Source organism: Saimiri boliviensis, chromosome 12 (assembly GCF_048565385.1).
Source record: "Saimiri boliviensis isolate mSaiBol1 chromosome 12, mSaiBol1.pri, whole genome shotgun sequence".
Lineage (NCBI taxonomy): Eukaryota > Metazoa > Chordata > Mammalia > Primates > Cebidae > Saimiri > Saimiri boliviensis.
In genome coordinates, this window is record NC_133460.1 from 35,402,775 (window position 1) to 35,423,431 (window position 20,657).

General features: G+C 47.4%; 1 protein-coding gene across 8 annotated transcripts in view; it reads right to left on the reverse strand.

Moving 5' to 3' along the window:
• The window catches only part of CLEC16A (C-type lectin domain containing 16A), a 231,727-nt gene extending 211,619 nt beyond the window's left edge, over positions 1-20,108 (reverse strand). For 4 of the 8 annotated variants that reach the window (XM_039478046.2, XM_010339386.3, XM_074382229.1 and 1 more), the window contains exons 1-3: positions 19,861-20,107; positions 6,836-6,964; positions 1,684-1,817 (exon numbers count right to left, since the gene is read on the reverse strand). In XM_039478046.2, coding sequence (XP_039333980.1) covers positions 1,684-1,817; positions 6,836-6,964; positions 19,861-19,940 — 343 coding nt within the window. In that variant the 5' untranslated portion in view covers positions 19,941-20,107. Of the gene's footprint in view, positions 1-1,683; positions 1,818-6,835; positions 6,965-19,860 lie in introns of those variants that run through there. The other 4 variants (XM_074382227.1, XM_074382226.1, XM_074382228.1 and 1 more) reach the window with 2 other exon arrangements.
• Positions 20,109-20,657: the final 549 nt, after the last annotated feature.

Consider the following 20,657-nt stretch of genomic DNA (forward strand, 5'->3'; position numbering starts at 1 on the left):
AATAAGGGAAACCATTTACGGAGACAGGAGTTGGCCCATATTTGTCAACCTGCAGTCAAGCAGCATTACGGCGTCTCTGAGGCAGGAGCACCACCTAGCGGCAGCTGTGAGAGCCATCACTAAGCAGTCCTTTCGCCTCTCCCTCTTGGCCAGAGGAATGCCACCATCTCTAACTCCTTCTATGCACTGCACACTTTTTTCGTTCCTGTCAGGGCGACTTAGAGCCTACCTCTAATATAGACATTTGGCCACTTGTCCCCCACTTCTGGCGGGCAGGACCAGGGCTTGGTGAAGTCACCTTGGAATAACAAAGCTAGCACTCTAGTGTGGAGGATTAGGAACCAAACCAGGATTTCTCAGTCTCAGCACTGGGGACAATTTGGGCTGTTGTGGAGGCCTATCCTTAATGCATAGTAGCCTCCCCACCCTCTACCCACTAGATGCCAGTGGCATCCCCAAGAATGTCTCTAGATGATGCCAAGTGTCCCCTTGCTGAAGACCACTGAGCTAATTGCCTGGGATAAAACCCCTCTCTATTCTGGCTTTGCTAGGGCTGACGCCTGGGTGTTAAAATGAAAGCACTGATGGCACGTGCCTCTCAGGGGTGGTTACTACAGATGAAGAAACTGAGGCTTAGTGAGGGCAGGTAAGAAGTTCGGAGTCACACACTCACTAGCCAGGTGGCAGGACTGAAGCAGGAGGGTCGGTACCAAAGCGCATACCCTCGCCTGCTCTCCAGCCAAGGTCTTCCTTGTCCTGCTACTTCCAGCTTATTCCGTTGGCTAATGATTCAGTGACCCCAACTCTTTAACAGCAAGTCATAAAGAACAGCAAACACCCCCAACATCATCAGCAGAGGGGAATCCTCTCACGGTACTCACCACACAGGGACAAACACAGGATTAGGGACTGAACTGTGTCCCTCTCAAGTTCCTACGCGGAAACGCTAACCCTGCTTGTGACTATATTTGAAGACAGGGACTTTGGAGGAGGTAATTAAGGTTAAATGAGGTCATAAGGATGGGGGCTCTCATCCAATAGGACTGGTGTCGCTTTAAGAGGAAAAGATACCAGCTGCCACTCTCTCAATCTCTCCCCACTCACACACAGATGAAAGGTCATGCACAGCAAGAAGGCGGTCTTCTGCAAGCCAAGAAGAGAGCCATCACCAGAAACTAACCCTGATGGCAACCTGATCTTTTTTGTTGCTGGAGACAAAATCTTGCTCTATCACCCAGGCTGGAGTGCAGTGGTGCAATCATGGCTCACTGCAGTCTCCACTTTTTTGACAAGCAATTTTCCCACCTCAGCCTCCTGAGTAGCTGGAACTACAGGTGCACACCACTACACCCAGCTAATTTTTACGTTTTTTTTGTAGAGATGGGATTTCACTTTGTTGTCCAGGCTGTCCTCAAACTCCTGAGCTCAAGTCATCTGCTCACCTTGGCCACCTATTATGCTGGGGTTACAGGCATGAGACACCATGCCTGGCCAGTCTTGGACTTCTGTCCTCCAGAACAGTGAGAAAACTAATTTCTGTTGTTTAACCCACTCAGTCTATGGTATTTTGTTAGGGCAGCCTGAGCAGACTAATATACTCAGGAAGCACAGAGAAAACCATGCCAAACTTCACCCTGCTAGATGCCCAGCAGTACAGAGGCAAATACCAAGGAATGTCCTTACAAAGTGAGGTCTCGTGACTGATATTCTCAAAGAGGATGTTCAAGGTCTGCAGCAGCTGAACGCACACATAACGGCCCGATTTTTGCCGCAGGATGTTCAAGAAGAAAACAAACATATTCTTCTCCAGGAAGAAGCTGGGGAGAGAACGGAGAAGGGTCAATGGTTTGCTTCCACATATGGAAACTGAAATTATTATCTGGTTTCATTCACAACACAAGTATTACTTTCCCCCAAGGTATCTATAGACACAACAGATGATCCCACCCATTGTCATCTGCCACACCTGAAATTCCCAGCAAAGGAGTAAGATAATTCTGAGTATTAAATGAGTTTTAGAGTTGGGAACACTGTCTCATGCCTGTAATCCCAGTACTTTGGGAGGCTGAGGCAGGAGGATCACTTGAGGCCAGTTCAAGACCCAAACTGGGCAAAATAACGAGACCCCTGTTTCTATAGAAAAGAATAAAAGGCTGGATGCAGTGGCTCACGTCTGTAATCCCAGCACTTTGGGAGGCCAAGGTGGGTGGATCACAAGGTCAGGAGTTCGAGACCACCCTGAACAACATGGTGAAATCCAGTCTCTACTAAAAATGCAAAAATTAGCTGGGCATGGTGGTACACACCTGTAATCCCAGCTACTCAGGATGCTAAGGCAGGAGCATTGCTTGACCCTGGGAGGCGGAGGTTGCAGTGAGCAGAGATCACGCCACTGCACTCTAACCTGGGTGACAGAGTTAGACTCCATCTCCAAAAAAACAAAAGAAAGAAAAGAAAAAAAAAATTAGGTGGTAGTGCATGCCTGAAGTCCTGGATACTCAGGAGGCTAAGGTGGGAGCATCGCTTGAGCCCAGGAGTTCAAGGCTGCTGTAAGATATGATCAGGCCACTAAATTCCAGCCTGGGTGACAGAGCTTAAAAAAAAAAAAAAAAAAAAAAAGAGAGAGAGAGAGAGAGAGAGAGGGAGTGAGAGGGAGCTTTGGTTTCCAAATTGTCAAGTCCTAGGGGAAAATAACTGGAAAGAAACACACAGGTGCTGATGTGGTGGAGAAACCCTGCTAACCATTCCTAAGTCTATTTCTGCCTTTCTCCTTGTGGATTGGACACTTGTCTGTATGCAGCCTAGCGGCGCTGGCTCCTGGGGATACACGTTGGCTCTTTCGATCTTGAAAAGGAAACAGACCACCCAGTACCTTTCTTTAAAGGAAGAGAATGACGTTTCTAGTCATGTGTATGTTCTCTGTACCACACAAAAACTCTTGCATTTGGGACACTCAGAAGGAATGAGGTGTGCCTGCTAGTTGACTCAGCTGTGGGTGCCTCTCTGCCCTCGTCTGGCATCTCCACAGTGGGGGGGTCACGGGCCTGGAACTTACTCAGCGCTGCCTGATTCTGTCTGAATCCATGAACGGGTAAATGGATGAATTTACACGGCCTAAAAAAGACCCTTTCCGTCTTCTGCAACTCTGAGAGCCCGTCTGCCTGTAAACGCCATTCATGCCGACCTCCAGAGTACTTCTGCTGTTTGGCCCGTTTTGTCTGCCTTCAGTTCAAGTTGCATCAGTCAGTGCCTGCTCAGTGTCACCGTCAAACTGACCGTCGCACTGTGACCAGCTTGGAAACCCATTAAAATGTCTGTACCTAGATCTTGCCCCAGGGATTGACTCAGTGGGTCTGGCATAAAATCCATGAATCTAGATTTTTCTAAATCTCCATAGGGGAGTGAGCGACTCCGAAGAAAATCGGCTGATGGTAGGACTGGAGAGCTTTATAGTACCAGAAAGTCACAAGTGCCCAAAAAAAACAAAAGGAAGAGAGCTTATCAAGGGGACTTAAGAACCAACCTGAAAGAGCTCCTAGTAGCCAAAGCTGAAACTACTTGAGCAACAAAATAATAACATATTGAATTATACTGAATTATGACCCAGGAGTATAAAATATTCATGAGTCCACAGTAATATAAGAAAATGACTGCATAATAACTGAGAGAGAAGAGACAAATATTCCATGCAGAGAATTTCAAATAATACATGTAGATACTACTCTCTTCTAGAAAGTAGACCTTAACCCCACCCCCTCATCAGGAAAAACTGGGGTAGACTCAGTGACTCTCTTCTAAAGAACAGTGTAGGGAAAGGGGAAAGGAGTAGCTTTACAGTACAGAAACCTGGCAGACGGCACCTTAACAAGGTGATAAAGCTAACGTCACCAGGACGTCATGAGGCTGTCAGGAGTACCCTGCTATGATGCCATGAGGGGGCGCTTCACCCCTACAGCATTCTTCCCCTTCACCACTGCTGGTTTAATCACGAGAAAAACATGAGACAAACCCAGACGGGGGGACGTTCCACAGAGGACCTGGCCAGCATTTCTCAAAACTTTCAAGGTTGTAAAAACAAGGGAAGATTAAAAAAAAGTCACAGAGGAGAGGAGTCTGGGGAGAAACAACCACCAAATGCACTGTGAGAAAACGGGTGGGATCCTAGGACAGAAAAGCGATACGAATGAAAAACTGGCCAAATCCATAGGGAGGCTGAAGCTGATTGAATAACGCTGTACCGATGTCAGTTTCTTAGTTTCGTCCATCGTACCCTGGTAATATAAGACACTTACAATGGGAACTTCCTGTACTAGCTTTGCAACTTTTCTATAAATCTAAAATGATTCCAAAATTTTAAAATGTAGTAAAACCAAAATTTTCTTGGGGACCCTGTGGAGCAGCTGTTTAAGCAGCACAGGAACTCCAGGAGCTCAGCAGCTTTTCTAAGATGGCAGACAGACAAAGAAAGTCCATTCTAGGCAGGGTGCAGCAGCTCATGCCTGTAATCCCAGCATGTTGGGAGGCTGAGGAGGGACAATCGCTTTAGCCCAGGAGTTTGAGACCAGCCTGGGCAACACAGCAAGGCCCTGTCTCAAAAAAAAAAAAAAAAAAAAAAAAAAAGTCCTTTCTAGTCAAGAGGACACAGTTTCTAATTTTTAACCCAAGGGTGTTTCTCATTTCCAAAAAGATATTTAAAAAAACAAATAAACAAATGCCCAGCACCTTGAGAAGCTGAGGCGGGCAGATCACCTGAGGTCAGGTGTTTGAGATCACTGTGGCCAACGTGGCAAAACCCTGTCTCTACTAAAAATATAAAAATTAGCCCAGCGTGGAGGTGCATGCCTGTAATCCCAACTACTTGGGAGGCTGAGGCAGGTAAATCACTTGAACCCGGGAGGCAGGGGTTGCAGTGAGCCGAGATCGTGCCATTGCGCTCCAGCCTGGGCAACAGAGCCAGACTCCATCTAAAAAAAACAAGCCAAACCAAACCACATTCCCCATGGATCCTTAAACGAAGCTAGTTCCATGTATAAATGCAATTTCATTCTTCATGTTTTGCTTCGGAGATCATAGCTAGTGTTTACAGGTTTGCATTCTGAGGCGTTTGCATCTCCACAAGTAGCTTTATTAGACAACCTTACTGATGAAAATATGAAACGATCCTGAACATATATTCAGGAACTTGCTCAGTGCTGTCTAATTCTGTCTGAAAACAGAAAGGGTAATACCCTTCTTATTAAGATACCTAAGAAGTCAGGTTAAACAGAAAGGGTAATATCCTTCTTACTAGGATATCTAATAAGAAGCCAGGTTAAAAATAGAACACCTTTACTTTTCAAAAAATGAGTTTTAAAAGTGGCCTCAATATTTATAATTGAGAATACACTTTTACACACACACACACACACACACACACACACACACACGTGTGTTTGGTGGGTATCATAACCCAGTCCCAAATCCTTCTGCACTAAGAGATCAAGGCAGGTCTATTAGGGAGATAGTTCACAGTTTACAGCCTTGCTTTTTTTTCTTTGAGACAGGGTCTCACTCTGGCACCCAGGCTGGAGTGCAGTGGCATAATCATGGTTCACTGAAGCCTGGACCTCCTGGGCTCAGGCAATCCTCCCACCTCAACCTCTGGAGTACCTGGGACCACAGGTGCACACCACCATGCATAACTAATGTTTTAATTATATGGAGAGTTAGGGTCTCCCTATGTTGCCCAGGCTGGTCTCGAACTCCTGGGCTCAAGCGACCCTCCTGCCTCAGTCTCTCAAAGCTCTGACTGAGATTATAGGTGTGAACCACAGCACCTGGCGGTCCTTGCTTTTCAACTGTCCAGTGGGGCACGCTTGTCTTTATCATTTGCTATCATTCATTCCTGTGCCAGGCACTAGACAAAGAGAACGTTTTCTCTCTCCTTGAAAGGTAAGGAAACTGAAGCTTTGGGAGATAAAGAGCCTGGCTGAGGACTGCTCCCCTAGGAAGTACGAGAGTCAGGGGAACCCCTCACAGATTCTGGGTGTGTGTCACCTTTCCACCGCTCACCACCTATGTGACCTTGAGCCAAAAGCGGGACACCAACAGGGCCTCCACGATGTGCTGGGCGGGAAACAGCTGGATTGTCGCATTGGGAGCTCAGCCCTGTGCCTGGTCATCAGTAAACATGGCAACTGGGAGCCCTCGGTGACTCCCCGGGGCACAGGCCTTCTGTTCATGTGCAATCTAACCACCCAGGTAAGTTATCCTTCCTTTGGGAAAAGAGTCAGACAAAACCTGGAGGAAAATTACCCGTGACATTTTCAGGTTTTCTAGAGACACTCATTTCCGTGACTTCCCCATTTGGGGCTTGAATTTCTATAGTGTTTCAAGGGCTTTTTTTTTTTTTTTTTTGAGACGGAGTTTCGCTCTTGTTACCCAGGCTGGAGTGCAATGGCGCGATCTCGGCTCACCGCAACCTCCGCCTCCTGGGTTCAGGCGATTCTCCTGCCTCAGCCTCCTGAGTAGCTGGGATTACAGGCACGCGCCACCATGCCCGGCTAATTTTTTGTATTTTTAGTAGAGACGGGGTTTCACCATGTTGACCAGGATGGTCTCGATCTCTCGACCTCGTGATCCACCCGCCTCGGCCTCCCAAAGTGCTGGGATTACAGGCTTGAGCCATCGCGCCCGGCTCAAGGGCATTTTTTTTAATAGCTAGATAGAGATAGATATCTGGGCAAGATCAAATTCTCGTCAAATCCTGACATCATCAGGAATGACTCATGGTATACATTTAGAAAAACATTCAAAGACGAATGATCGAAAAACAGCAATCATGAGAAACCCTCACTCAAATACAGAGCTGTCATTCTGATCTCCCCAGATGAGGATCTCGGTGATGGAGCGGATGGTCTCCACCAGCAGGTTCCGGTTCTGTTCTGTGACTGTGGTGTTTTTGGTCAAAACGTGGTACAGATATCTGAGAGAAAACAGAGAAAAGGAAATTAAAGGTTACCAACTGAAATGCAAGCCAAGTTCAATGACGATTAGCAATATTTTGGAGACAATACAGCAGTGCTTTTTCAGGTTTGGGTAGTGCAATTTCCCATTCAGATTAGACATAACTCACAACCCAAGAAAAATAGCAGATGATGCTTTAAGGGTTAAACCAAGGACACAGCAACACAGACAGAGAAAAAAAAAAATCATCAAACCCTTGAAGTCAGCTACTCTCAAACTGCAGTGTGCAAGAGAATCACCCAGAGAAATGGATCAAGTTGGGGCTCCCAGAGCCCCCTCACAGATTCATATTCAGCAGGACTGAGGGAAAAGCAGGCACCGCCTGTTTCCCACGTTCCCCGTAGTGCTGATGCCATCAGAACAAGTGGGGACGTACGGCTCAGGCTGGATGCCTAACACAAGACCTGCAGCCAGGCTCATGTTGAGATTCAGAGCAACAGAGTCACAGCTTAGGAAGGCTGGGTCCCAGGGCAGATGCTGGGGCAAAAATCACATGCAATTCTCCCTGGAATGCTCACTATCCCTCCTCAAGTGCAGTATGCCTGTCAGACCTTATGGCTCAAATGATATGGATAGTCTGTAGTTCAAGGGCAAAGGTCTTATTTGCTGATAACAGACTGTTTAATTCACAGAATTAAATGGGCTGGCTGGGCACGGTGGCTCATGCCTGTAATCTCAGAACTTTGGGAGGCTGAGGCTGGTGGATCACCTGAGGTCAGGAGTGCAAGATCAGCCTGGTCAACATGACGAAACCCTATCTCTACTAAAAATACAAAAATTAGCCAGGCATGGTGGTAGGTACCTATAATTCCAGCTACTAGGGAGGCTGAGGCAAGTAGCATAGCTTGAAGGAGGCAGAGGTTGCAGTGAGCCGAGACCGTGCCACTGCACTCCAGACTGGGTGACAGAGCAAGACTCTGTCTCAATCAATCAATCAATCAATGGCTGGAGAGGCTATGGTGCTATATTTCATCTACCCAAACAGGATTGGATGCCAGGTGCTAGAGCAGAGACAGGTAGACATTGCCCACTCCTCAAGGCCTCTTTGCTAGTAGGGGAGACCAAAAGAATCACTGAGGCCAGCCCTGAGCGGTACAGGTACCAGAAGCCTGGCTGGATGCCCTGGAAGTGCTGTCAGGCACAGCTTTTCAGATGGCTTCTCCAGGGCCCACAGAACCAGGTAACTTCACCTGTCAAGGGAGCTCAGGCTTGAGAAGGAAAAGCAGACACCAAGAGAAAGTGACTCAGGAAAAGTCCCCTCCCCTCCTAATTTCTTTATGGCCATCTTCAGTTTAAAGAGCTGGGGGTCTGCGAGAGCAAGGAAGGAAAGGCCTAGATAGGATTGTCCCATCTATAATTTCTAAAAATGTAAGAGATCAAGAGGAAGAACTTTGAAGATGGAACAATAAAGAACAATCTGCTATTTAAAGGATCTGGGGTTTATATATTAATACTGTTACTGTTTGTTATGCTTTAAAGACATAGTATAAAATCAAGCATTTAATTAATTAGAAATTGCATGTGATTTTTAATATGCAGTAATGAGAAGAGCCCCCCCAAAAACACAAATCCTCAACCATTTGTATCCAAATCTACCCATGAGGCTTCAGGTGGGCGTATGGGGCCAGTTCCTGTGTGATTAGTGAACTCAAACAGCACTTGAACTACCCCGGGAGGAATCGCTGGAGGACCTTCTCTGAAATCTACATCTTCATCTTGCCTCAAGTGCATCTTCCCCAAGAGTTTGGAAGAACAGTTTTCCAAATTGCAGTTCCCAGGCATCCTGCATCAGAATCACCCTTGTAAGCTGTCTCAGAGCCACTGAATTGGACTTCTGGTGCAGGGCCCCAGTCCCACTGAAGTTTTACAGCTACTGCGCCACTCCAGCTGTAGCCATCAGTGACACTCTCCACGTAGGCCACCATATGCCGGACACCACGCCAGTGGTAAGGCATCGTTGCCGATGTGGGGGAAGGGCGGATTCTCCTTCACTCTGGACTTTTCTTCTGTGTACATCTATTAGCATATTATACTCCTAGCCAGTGAGAGGCAGCGGCTTAGGTGAGTGGGTCTACCCTGAAGATCCCCAATAAGGAGAGGAAATTTTAAATTCTTTACCACCACGTCTGACTTCAATTGACGGGGCTTTCTGCTTAGAATGTCCTTGCTGTCCTTGTCAACCAGGAAACTCTGACTTATATTTCAAAGCCCAGCTTGGGCATCTCTTGGTAAAGCCTTCCTCATCGCCCCGCCAGGTAGATTGAATTGTTCCCTCCTCACTGGCACCTCTGTACCCATAGTCATTTACTACTGCACAGCCTACCCTCCTTTGCAAAGATCTGCCTCCCTCACTAGGCCTCAGTTCAAGGTCATCACCATCATCTTATTGATCTTGGTAACCCCAAACCTCTGATACATAGCAGGTGTTCAATAAATGCTGAAGGGGGTGGGGATGGCCTTTGTGAACATAACTTAGCTCAAAGCATGCACAACTAAACATAGCCAGGGATCCAAATGCCAGACACAAAAGTGACAGCGCAGAGCTACGGTGAAGAGGTTAGGCTTTGGAGTCTGCAGACAGACTTGGGCTTGACCTCTGGCCCTGCCACTTCCTGTGGCCTTGGACAAGGCGCTTCACCTCTCTGCAGCTTAGATTCTACACAGTGGTGGGAACAGTCAAGGCTTTCTCACTGGGTTGTTCCAGAGAGGCAACGTGATCACGCACAGAAAGAGCCAAGCACGGCGCCTGCCACACAGCGAGGACTCAACAGAAGCAAGCTTGGCTGCCACTGAGATTAGATTACAGTCATTGGGATGGGGGGCCATTATTCATCTTATTACTCCATTATCCAAAGAATATTCCAGGAACACGGAAAAGAGATCAGGCTAGATGCAAAGCGTCAGGGAAAGAGGACTTCAGTGGAGGAGTTGTGATCGGACGGTTCAGGGAAACCAGAGCAGGAAGTAGAGAAAGTCTGGTATTTCCTGAGCGGCACTAGAGTATATGGTTAATTAAAAACACTGGTATAATGAGAGCATATGGTTATCACAGACACTGGAATGCCTGGGTCTGAGCACATCTCCATCACTTATTAGCTGGGTGATCTTAAGCAAGTTACTTTCTCTCTGGGCACCTCAGTTATCTCACCTGTAAAATGGGAACAGCAACGGTACCTAAATACTTTAGTATCTACCTATTTTGGTGGTGTTGAGAGATAATGGATAACTAACCTGGCAGTTACTATGTATGATACAAACGCTAGCTATTGTTATCGTTGCTCTCATTAAATAATCTCTGGGGGGAAAAATCCTAGTAACTACCAGAAGGCCCTTATAGGTAGAGAGGGCAGGGCAGTAAGTCCTGGAAAGAAGATTCAAGGAGCCCCCATGTGCCTGGTTCTCAGCAAGGGCTTCATGTGACCTGCAGACTCTCAGTAACCTGAAGACATGCACACTATTGCCACTGCACAGGCCAAGACAGCAAGTGAGGTTTGGGGACATTCCGAAGCTCGCCAACAGCCCTGGGCGAGGAAGCAGCATCTGAGGGTTCCATTTGTTTCTCAGCCTCTCAATACTTGGTGTTCTTTGCCCTGGTCGGTGGCGCCATCTGCTGGGTATGTAGTGATACTGCATGGGGGCTTTTCTGCGTGAATGAAGCTGGATGCCTGTTCATACATGTTTACGGACTGTTTGAATATCTTCTTTTGTGAGGTGCCTGTGCAAGTCCTTTGCCCATTTTTAAAATTAGGCTGCATGGCTTTTTCTTGCTTGCTTGGTAGAGTTCTTTACATACTCCGACTACAAATCCTTTACTGGAGATGCATATTGCAAATACTTTCTCTGACAGTGGCTTACCTTTTCGCTGTCTTTATACTGGTCTTTGGATGAGCGGAGATTCTTAGTTGTAATGTAGTTCAATTTATCAGCCTTTCCCTTGGATGGTATTTCTTGTTTCAAACTTAAGAGTTTCTTACCTAGCCTAAGGTTATAAGGAAACACTATTTACCCTCTAACGTTATTGTTTTACCCTTTACATTTTGACTTCGAGTCCCTCTGGAACTGATTTCTGTGTATGATATGAGGTATTGGCCAACATCGTTTTTTTCTATATGGAAATGTACTTGACCCAGCACCATTTACAGAAAAGGCCCTCACTTCTATATCGCGCTCCAGCCCCACCACTGTCATTAATCAGGTGACTACCTGTGCGGGTCTCATTCTGGATACTCCAGTGTCATTGATCTATTTGTCTCTCCTTGTATGAAGACCATGATGGCTGATTACTGCAGCTTTACAGTAAATCTTGCCATGGGGTAATTAAGTCCTCCAACTTCTTTCCATGTTTTTCAGTATTATATTGGCTATTCCTGGCCCTATTAATTTCCATATACATTTAAAAATCACCTTCTCCATTTCCATAAAAATACCTGCTAAAATTTCCTTAAACTTGCCCTACATCTCTGGCTAAATTTGGAGAGAACTGACATATTTCCAATAGTGTTACATTCTGATATTTACAGCATTTCCTTCCACGCTCACTTGACAAGAGTCTTGCAGATCTTTTGTTAGATCTACTCCTAGTTAGTCGATATTTTTTAATGCTATTGTAAATGGTATTATTTGAAATACTCGTTTTCTACATGTCTTTTGCTGGTATATAAAAATACCCACTAGATTTCAAGCTCCAAAGCTCACTGAGGGTTACACCTTCACCTTGCTCATCCCACAATGCCTTAGCACACCGTTTTACACAATGTTTTAGGAAGAGATGCTCAATATCCATTTGCTTGAATGTAATGGAGGGAAAAGGCTGAATGGATTAAGATTTAATGTTTTAATGCTGTATCTAATTCCAGGGCTTTGGAAGATCAAGTAATTCAATCACCTCAGAGATATAAACATTTTAATAACTTTTTTTTTTTGGAGAGGGAGTCTTGCTCTGTCACGCAGGCTGGAATGCAGTGGCACAATCTCAGTTCACTGCAACCTCCACCTCCTGGGTTCAAGCGATTCTCCTGCCTCAGCCTCCCAAGTAGCTGAGATTACAGATGCCTGCAACCACACCTTGCTAATTTTTGTATTTCAGTAAAGATGGAGTTTCACTATGTAGGTCAAGCTGATCTCAAACTTCTGACCTCAAATGATCTGCCCACCTTGGCCTTCCAAAGTGCTGGGATTATAGACATGAGCCACACCCCCGGCCTTTTTTTTTTTTGAGCAGCAGTCTCGCTCTGCTGCCGAGGCTGGAGTGCAGTGGCATGATCTTGGCTCACTGCAACCTCCGCCTGCTGGGTTCAAGTGATTCTCCTGCCTCAACTTCCCAAGTAGCTAGGATTATAGGTGCAGGCACCATGCCCAGCTAATTTTTGTATTTTTAGTAGAGATGGGGTTTCACCACATTGGCCAGGCTGGTCTCAAACTCTAGACCTCAAGTGACCTGCCTGCCTTGGCCTCCCAAAGTGCTGGGATTACAGGCGTGAGCCACTGCGCCCAGCCCATTATAATAACCTTCAGATTACAAAAGTAACATACACTTTAGAGAGGTTGCAAACTTGGACAACAGTGAAAGAGAAATGGTGACTGTGTCGGCCAGAGATGACTGCTGCTGGAGTTGTAATCTATTTCCTTGGGTCTTTTTCTTCGCTATGGATATTTACATAGCTGAGGTCATGTTGCATTATCCATTCCCATGCCAATCTTTTTTCCCACCTCAGCTAAAACAAAAGTACTTTTTTGGTTATTGACAACTGTTTGCAAATATCTGTAATGGCTACATAGTATGCCATTTAAGGACAAGCACAGTAGCAACTCTTTTGAGGGGGTTTAAGATTCCTAACTGTTTGGGTGATAACAATGTTGCTACGACCATCTTTATGTGCAAAGCTCTGTCCTTAACTCAAAAAAGTTTCAAAGGACAGAATGACTACCTTGGACACTTAACAGCAACAAATTAAAATGTTTCTCTTACAATGATAACCACTGTCACAATGATAATGTTTTCTCTCAAACTGTGTATCCACCTCAGCAAAGGCTGAAGCTTCCTACTACTGCCAGGCTCTGTCCAGTGCTTCATTTTATCCTGGAAACATTCAACTCTTTGGGGATGATGCTCCGGGAGCTGAGGCACCTGCCCAGGGCCCCAGTGTAGCAGAGGGGGTACCTAGGTTAGGACCAGGCAGTCTGACTCAGACTCCATGATTATAACCCTTCTAGGAGTACAGAAATAAAAACAATGTAGTAAACAGCAATTTGATTGGCCAAGCATTTACATGAGGTTTTGAATCCCGAACATACAAAAAAATGAAACAAATCAATAACAAACTGAAAAGGCATGAATATAATATCAGAACCCATGGCAATTCCTTATAAGGGACTCTTACTCCCATTTGTCTGAAAAAGAGCCAGCATTCTCGTATCTCCAACAGGAGCTCTGCAGAGGCAGTCTCAATATCCAGCCTTCCCCATTAGCTAACTCCACTGACTGATGAACTTCGCAGCCTGAAATGCCTGGAGAAGAGAAACTGCAACTGACACACTCAAGGTGCATCACCAAGGACGACGGAGGTAAAGGAGTCCTGCCTCAATAGCCTCTGCTTTCTCAGGAGAGTCACTCGTTTCACAAGTTAAACCACTAATAAAGCCCCACCCCCTTCAAAAATGAGCAATTCAGTCCATGTCAGAGAAAGAAATACTAGGTCCAAGTTCATTTCAGTGACAGCATTTTCTCCAAGTTTTATGCCTTGTACCATAATGTGCTTATTAGAAGCTCCTAATTGAAGATTTTGAAAGGTATATTCCCAAGCTGGGGCATGAGAAAGGATACGTAGAATGACAGGAGGTCTGCAGTGGGACGGTTAGAAAGTTACCACCCAGTGCACACATACCTCCAAACAACAATGTCTCAGGTGTGGTAGAGGAATGGGGGACACAGAGCCTGTGTCTGCCTAGCCTGGTCAGCACTCCGGCAGAGGCCCTGCAGACATTCCCCAAGGTGTCCCACTCTGCGCCCTGAAAAGCACCATCTGGTCAGTGTTCAGCCTTCTGGCCAGCAGGACAAGAAGCTTCACGCAGGGTGGAATCAGGCCACGGGATTAGAGAAGGTGTTCACCGCCAGTGCTTCCCCTGGTGAATCATCCCCCACAGATGTCAAACAGGGCCGGCGAGTGAGACGGGGCCAGGAATGTGCAGGGTGCAGGCAGGGCTTTTAGCCCTAGAGACAGTCATGGCTCTGGCACAGGCGCTGTGACCAACACTGGACAGAATAAGCAGTTGTTGGGAAAAGGCTGTTTTTTTCTGAAAACAGAGGTCTTCCTCTCATTCATCCTGTGACAAGTATTTGTTGATTACTTACTATCTGCCAGGTCTGGTGCTGGCATCTGACATACCCAGCCGAACAAGCCATACAGGCCTTCATAACGCTTATGTTCAAACTGGGAGAAAACAACAAAAAGCCACGTAACAAAGGAAGACAATGTCTGATAGCCAAAGGACAGGAACCCCGGCCAGCTTCCTGAGGGTCTAACTCAAGGTTGGGATGAAACTTTAAGAATGCAGAGGAGATAACAGCCAACCCACTCTTTGGCGATGAGAAGTATATAATAATGTGTTAACTGTGTGGGACAGTGTGAACTGGCACAAGAAAAGTTAGAGAAGACAGCAAAATTCTTTTTTTTTTTTTTTTTTTTTTTAGAAAGAGTCTCACTCTGTCACCCAGTCCAGAGTGCAATGGTGTGGCTCACTGCAATGTCCACCTCCCAGGTTCAAGTGATCCTCCTGCCTCAGCCTCCCAAGTAGCTAGGATCACAGGCCAGCTAATTTTTGTATTTTTAGTAGACATGAGGTTTTGCCACGTTGTCCAGGCTGGTCTTGAACTCCTGACCTTAGGTGATCCACCTGCCTTGGCCTCCCATAGTGCTGGGATTACAAGTGTGAGCCACCATGCCCAGCTGACAGCCAAACTTGTTGGCTGAAGTCACCAGGGCAATTTTTAGGGAAGAACTGGCATTTCTGGGATAGAGCTAGGCATTTGAATGGGCAGGAAGAATAGAGCAGGGGAGCATAAGTGGACGTGTCAGGTGTGTGTGTGAGTGGTGGTCTCCTGTGACCGCCAATGGGAGGCACACCTGGAAGACAACAGCTGCTACCATAATTCACCAGAGGATGGCAGCAGCCCCCAACATGAACGTCCACCTCCAGTCTGGCCCTCTTCCAATCCATTCTGCCAGCTTCGGCTAGACCATAGCCTTCCTGTGGTTAAAAACCTCCGTGGCTCCCTACTGTTCTCACATATAGTCTGAATTCCTTAACAGGATTTACAAGGCCCCTGGGCACCTGGCCTCTGGAGACTCTCCCAAGCATGGCTTTGCGCTGGGGTCCTCACCTCCCCTTCGCCCCATGAACACTCCCCTGTTGAACCACCTGAGTTCTGCCAATGTGCCCTGCTTCCCTTGTCCTGCTAGGCTTTCTCAAATGCCTTTTCCTCTGCCTGAGACATCCTTCCTTCCACCTGATCCCCTGCTGCCTGCTAACAACTACTCACCCTGTAGGTAGGTCTCTATTTAAACAACGTCTGCCTACCAAGGACATTCCTGACTCACCGTGCTCCCCAACTAGACGGTGGGAATGGAGTCTGGAGCACCCTGAAGGCCTGGAACAACTTAGACTTGACATAGTGGGTACCTAGGACCCATTATGTATGACATGGTGAAGATGGAATTTTGAGAAGATCAACACGGCAATACTGTACCCCAAGCTCTAACACGGTCCGTGCTACCTCGGCCAAAACTTGAACACATCAAGAGTAGGTGAGCATCTGTCTACCTGCCATGTATCCATTCCCCACCTTCTTTGGGTAATAACCCCTGATTCTCCCACGGGAACCACCCGTTTCTCTCATTCTCTGTCCACTAGCTTGAGTGGAGCTCATCCCACCCTTGATCCAGGGAAGGCAATAGGAGTGAGCCTTGGCCAATCAGAGCCCCACACACCTTTGGCCATAGTGACAGCTCAGGGGTGGCATGAGACCTCGTTGGTCCAGGGATACTCAATTCTGGACTTCTGCTGGCAATATTAAGAAAAGAAGCTCCCTTTTTCCCCAGGAGCGCTAAGCTGATATGATGTAAGCCTGCAGCCTGCCTGAGAACGACACCAACAGGAAGAAGGCAGAGCTGAGAGATGGAAAGAGGCCGATTTCCGGTGGCTCCAAACATCTGGATTCAGCCATGGTTTGGCCAGGACAGACCATTCAGTGACAGAAACTATTCAATCCATTTGGGGCTTAAGGCAATTCTAGCTGGCTTTCTGTCACTTGTAACCAAAAATCTTGACCCCCACACAAAGGGGACCAGAATGAAGGCCACGACACAAAAACAACCAAGTTCTACCAGCTGTAGACATGCAGTCCCCGGTAAATATGATATTTCAGTAGGAATCAAATGATGCCATCACTCAGGCTTCTGCTTGGTGCTAGACATTTGTCAGTCAATGTCTCAGCCTTGCCACTAGTCTGGGCAATAAAGCACCCATGGTGTGTAGCAAACAACCTCTCGACTACTTCAGTCTGCCTGAGCTACATCACTAAAAATGGTAGACAGAGACCACAGGTATAAAGTTTTCTACCATTCAGCAAACGTAAAACCCTAACAGAAAAATTCCTTTCCAGTTTGCAAGCTGGGAGTGTCACAAATACAGTAGTTAAAATGGGTTTTCAGCTCTCTGTGCTATCTTCTCAATCTTTCTGTAAATCTCAAACTGTTGCAAAAAAGTAAAGTCTATTTTTAAAAAAATTAGTTTCCAGATGTCTTGTGTGGTTAAAAAAAAAATCAAATTCTTTTAACTATCTTAAACTTTTCCTCTCCACCCATACTGCCCTAAGTCAAGGCAAGAGTGTCTTAGGAACTGTCACTTGTCACAGGTAGGTTGACCAGTTTACACTAGTTTGCCCAGGACTTTCCCAGTTTTACCACTGAAGGTCTCATTTCCTGGGAAACCCCTTACCCCAGGCAAACCAGGATGGTTGGTCACCCTAAGTGTCACATAAATTCCAAGCCCCTTCCTACTTCCAGCCTGTTTCCCACAACTACCAGCCCCCACCTGGACACACCACAAAATCCCCAGGGTCCACGTCAGAGGGCTCCGCCTCCCGTACCCGCTGCCCTCTATGGAGGCTTCTGCTCATTCTTGGAGACTGCACTGGTGTCTCCTCTTGAAAGCTCCCAAGGGTTCCCACAGAACCCTGGATCCATGGCAATGCCAGCACTTGTCACACGCTACAGTCACTGGCTCTACAGCTGTCTCCCCCACCAGCTTGCAAACTCCCTCAGGGAATGAGCTGTTCTGTACCCAAGACCCAAGATGTTTACTAACAGAGCCAAATGCAGAGTGGCACAAGCCCCAGGGTGAGCACCGGCTGTTTATGGCCCTATTTCCAAGTCACTAGGGGATCGTCTCACTCCCCTCACCAACACACAAATCAGAGGTTCTTGCAGCTGTAATATGGAATAAGCTGATCTGCCTGATTCAGGGCAGGCAACTCGGGTTTCCAAAGACGCCTCCAACAGACATGTGATCCAAACAATGAAGCCAGGGGTTCCCAGGATACGGCAAAGGAACCAGGGACTGGTTACCATTCCCTGCTGGCTGGCTGGTAAAGATGCCCCATTGGCGATGAGACTCAACCCAGCCAAAAGTGTCCTCAAGCAGACTTATCAAGAAGTTCTATTCAGAAAGACAGTATAATGAGCACAAGCTCTGGAGTCAAATCCTGGCTCTGCTATTCTTCAGCTGCTGTCACATTGGGGCAAGTCACTGAAGCCCCTTGAACCTTAGTTTCCACTTCTGTAAAATGGAAACAATGGTTCCTATAACCCACAGATGTGTGAGGGCTGATGGAAATAACACACAGGAAGTCCTTAGCAAGTATCTGATACAGAATAAAGCATTTGATAAATTGATAAGCTAATTTAAAGGCGCGAGAGTCAGGCAGAGTTAGGTGAGAGTCTGCAGGTATGGGGATGCTGGCAGAAGGCCCAGCCTCCTCTCTTCCTAAACCACCCCGCCCACTCGATAAATTCCTGAAATCCTTCAGTCACTCCCTTTCCCGCCCAGCTGCCCTCCCATTTGAGATTCCTGCCTCCCTACCCACTCCATCCTGGTCCCAGGCCTCTTTCCTCCCCTTGGCTTCTCTTACCAGCTCCATAAGTGCCCCTCACCACACAGTGAACCCTCCTGCTCCCCAATCTTCAAGACTCACAAACGCTTACTAAATGCTGCTCCATGCTAGAAAGGTCACAGCTGAGAATTGTGGCCCTGCCACTCCCCCATCCCACTCCCGGGGACGCATGAGAAGTCCCATCTAATTCCCTCCCACGAACCCTTTCCACAGGCCCTGTCTCCCTTCCACTGTTTCCCACCATATCCCTAACCCTATCCTTCTTCCTCCCCGTTAGTCGTCTCAGGGTCTCCCTCTGGAAACCTGCCTATTTCTTGACACTGAAGGTTTGTCTGCTCCCCTCTTCAGCATTCCCACCATTTTCCTCCCTAAAGTCTTTCCCTCCACTGAGAGCTCCATTTTTCATCATCCTCCACACCTGCCCCCAAATCCCGAGTCGTGGCCTGCATGCTCTTCAGCTGTCCCCAGTTCAATCATTCATTTTTTTCCTTCTTTAAGGAAGCAGTACTAGATGCTGCGAATACAACTGTGCATAAACCAAGCAGTCTCTGCTCTCCTGGAAGTGCCAGTTTGTTAGGAGACAGAAAAGAAGTAATTATAAACAGAATGATTTCAGAGAGTGGAGAAGCGCTCAATGAAAGCAAGAGAAAGAAAGATGTGGTGGATAGGAATTGGGATGGGGGAGCATGTTAGCTAGGGTGGTCTGGGAAGCCTTGTGAAGCTGATAATAAACATGGCTTATCACTACTGGCCACCTACTATGTAACTACTGGGTCAGTCACTTTCTATTTCCATTACGATGTTCATGATTCCCATTTGCAGATGGGGATCTAGAGGCTCAGAGAGGTGAAGTAATTTGCCCAAGGTCACACAGCCAGTGGTGGTGTCAGGATTTGAACACAGGTGTGGCTGCAAAGCCAGACTCTTAATTTCTGTGCACTCCTGCTTCCCAAGACCCTGTTCGCCACTTGTCCTCTCCCAGGGCTATAAAGTCATTTCCATCTCAGAGGTATCTATTTTTCATCATCCTCCCCACTTGCCCCAAAATCCTGGGTCTCAGCTTGCATGCCCCCAGCTTAGACTCCCCTCGGAAAATAATCTGTTTTTTTTTTTTTTTTTTTTTTTTTTTTTTTAATAATAATTAACTCCGTTTATCGAGCAATTGTATGTGTTCTGAGCTTAACGTTCATTCTCTTATCCAACCAACCCTCAACACAATGGCAGGAAGCAGGTGCTGTCACTCTACTCATTTTACAAGAGGGGAACCTGAGGCCTAAGTTCATACAGCTAAACTCGTACCCAGATCCGCCCGACTCCAGGACCCAGGTATTTGACCCCTAAGCTGTCCGCTTTAAGAAGTACCCCGCCAGCAAACTTGGTGGACACTGTCAAGAACAAAGTCTGCGTCCATAAACTGAAATCGCATCCTCTCGCTTTACAGGTGGGGATATCGAGACTCTGAAAAACGAAGTGACTTGTCCAAGGTCACACAGCCAACAACGACCCGGTCAGGGTTCGAACCCGGGCACCCTGACTCCTGAGCCCTCGCTCTTAATCCCCACACGGACTTCCCCGGGCGCCCCTCTCCTCCGCTCTCACGCCTCCCAGAGCCCCGACCCGGAGCTCGGCGCCCCGGTCCCCCTGTCCAGCCCCGCGGCTTCCCGCTACGCCCCCAACACACTCACTTGAGGTGGTCCAAGGAGTGGATGTTGCGGGAAGACTTGCCATGGCCCCCGCCCACCCAGCTCCGCGAGCGGCCAAACATGTCGGCGGCCCCGACCCGTCTCTCGTCTCACGGCGTCATGCCCAAGCGGCCGAGCGGCCCAGGGCCCGCGGCGGCAGCACAGGCGGAGGAGGCGGCGGCAGCGGAGGTGGTAGAGGAACCGCCGGCCACCTTCCTTCCCGGCCCACAGCCCCGCACTGACATTCAGCCGGAACCGGCCGTTCGACCGCCGCGCTTTACGGCCGCCGCCGCCTGGGGCGCTGGGAAATGCAGTTCACCCGCGAGGCCTTAGACAACGGGACTCCGCGAACGGACTACAAGGTCCGGCGTGCATCGCGCAACCGCGGGCCTGCAGCCATCCAGAAGAGGCGGAGCGAGAGGAGGAGCGACCACAGAATCGTCCGGAGGGGTGGAAATGGGAAGCTTTGTGCGCAGTCCCGAAGAGAGAATCGGCAAAGATGGGTCAAGGAATGTCTCCGCAGTAGTAACAATTAATAGCTTTATAATAAGAATAGTATTGTATGGTGTATATTAGGCAAAGCCACTGTCCTAACGGCTTTACATATTAAGGTTTTTTACAACCAGCCTGTGAGTTGGGTACTATTATCAAACCTATTTTATCATTACGGAAACGGAGTCACAGAGAGGTTGACTTATTCAAGGTCATGCAGTTAATAAGTGGCAAAACCAGGGTTCGTATCCACGCACGCACCCTTATTTTCATTTCCTTTATAAACCAAAACTGCTCTAAATAGGTAA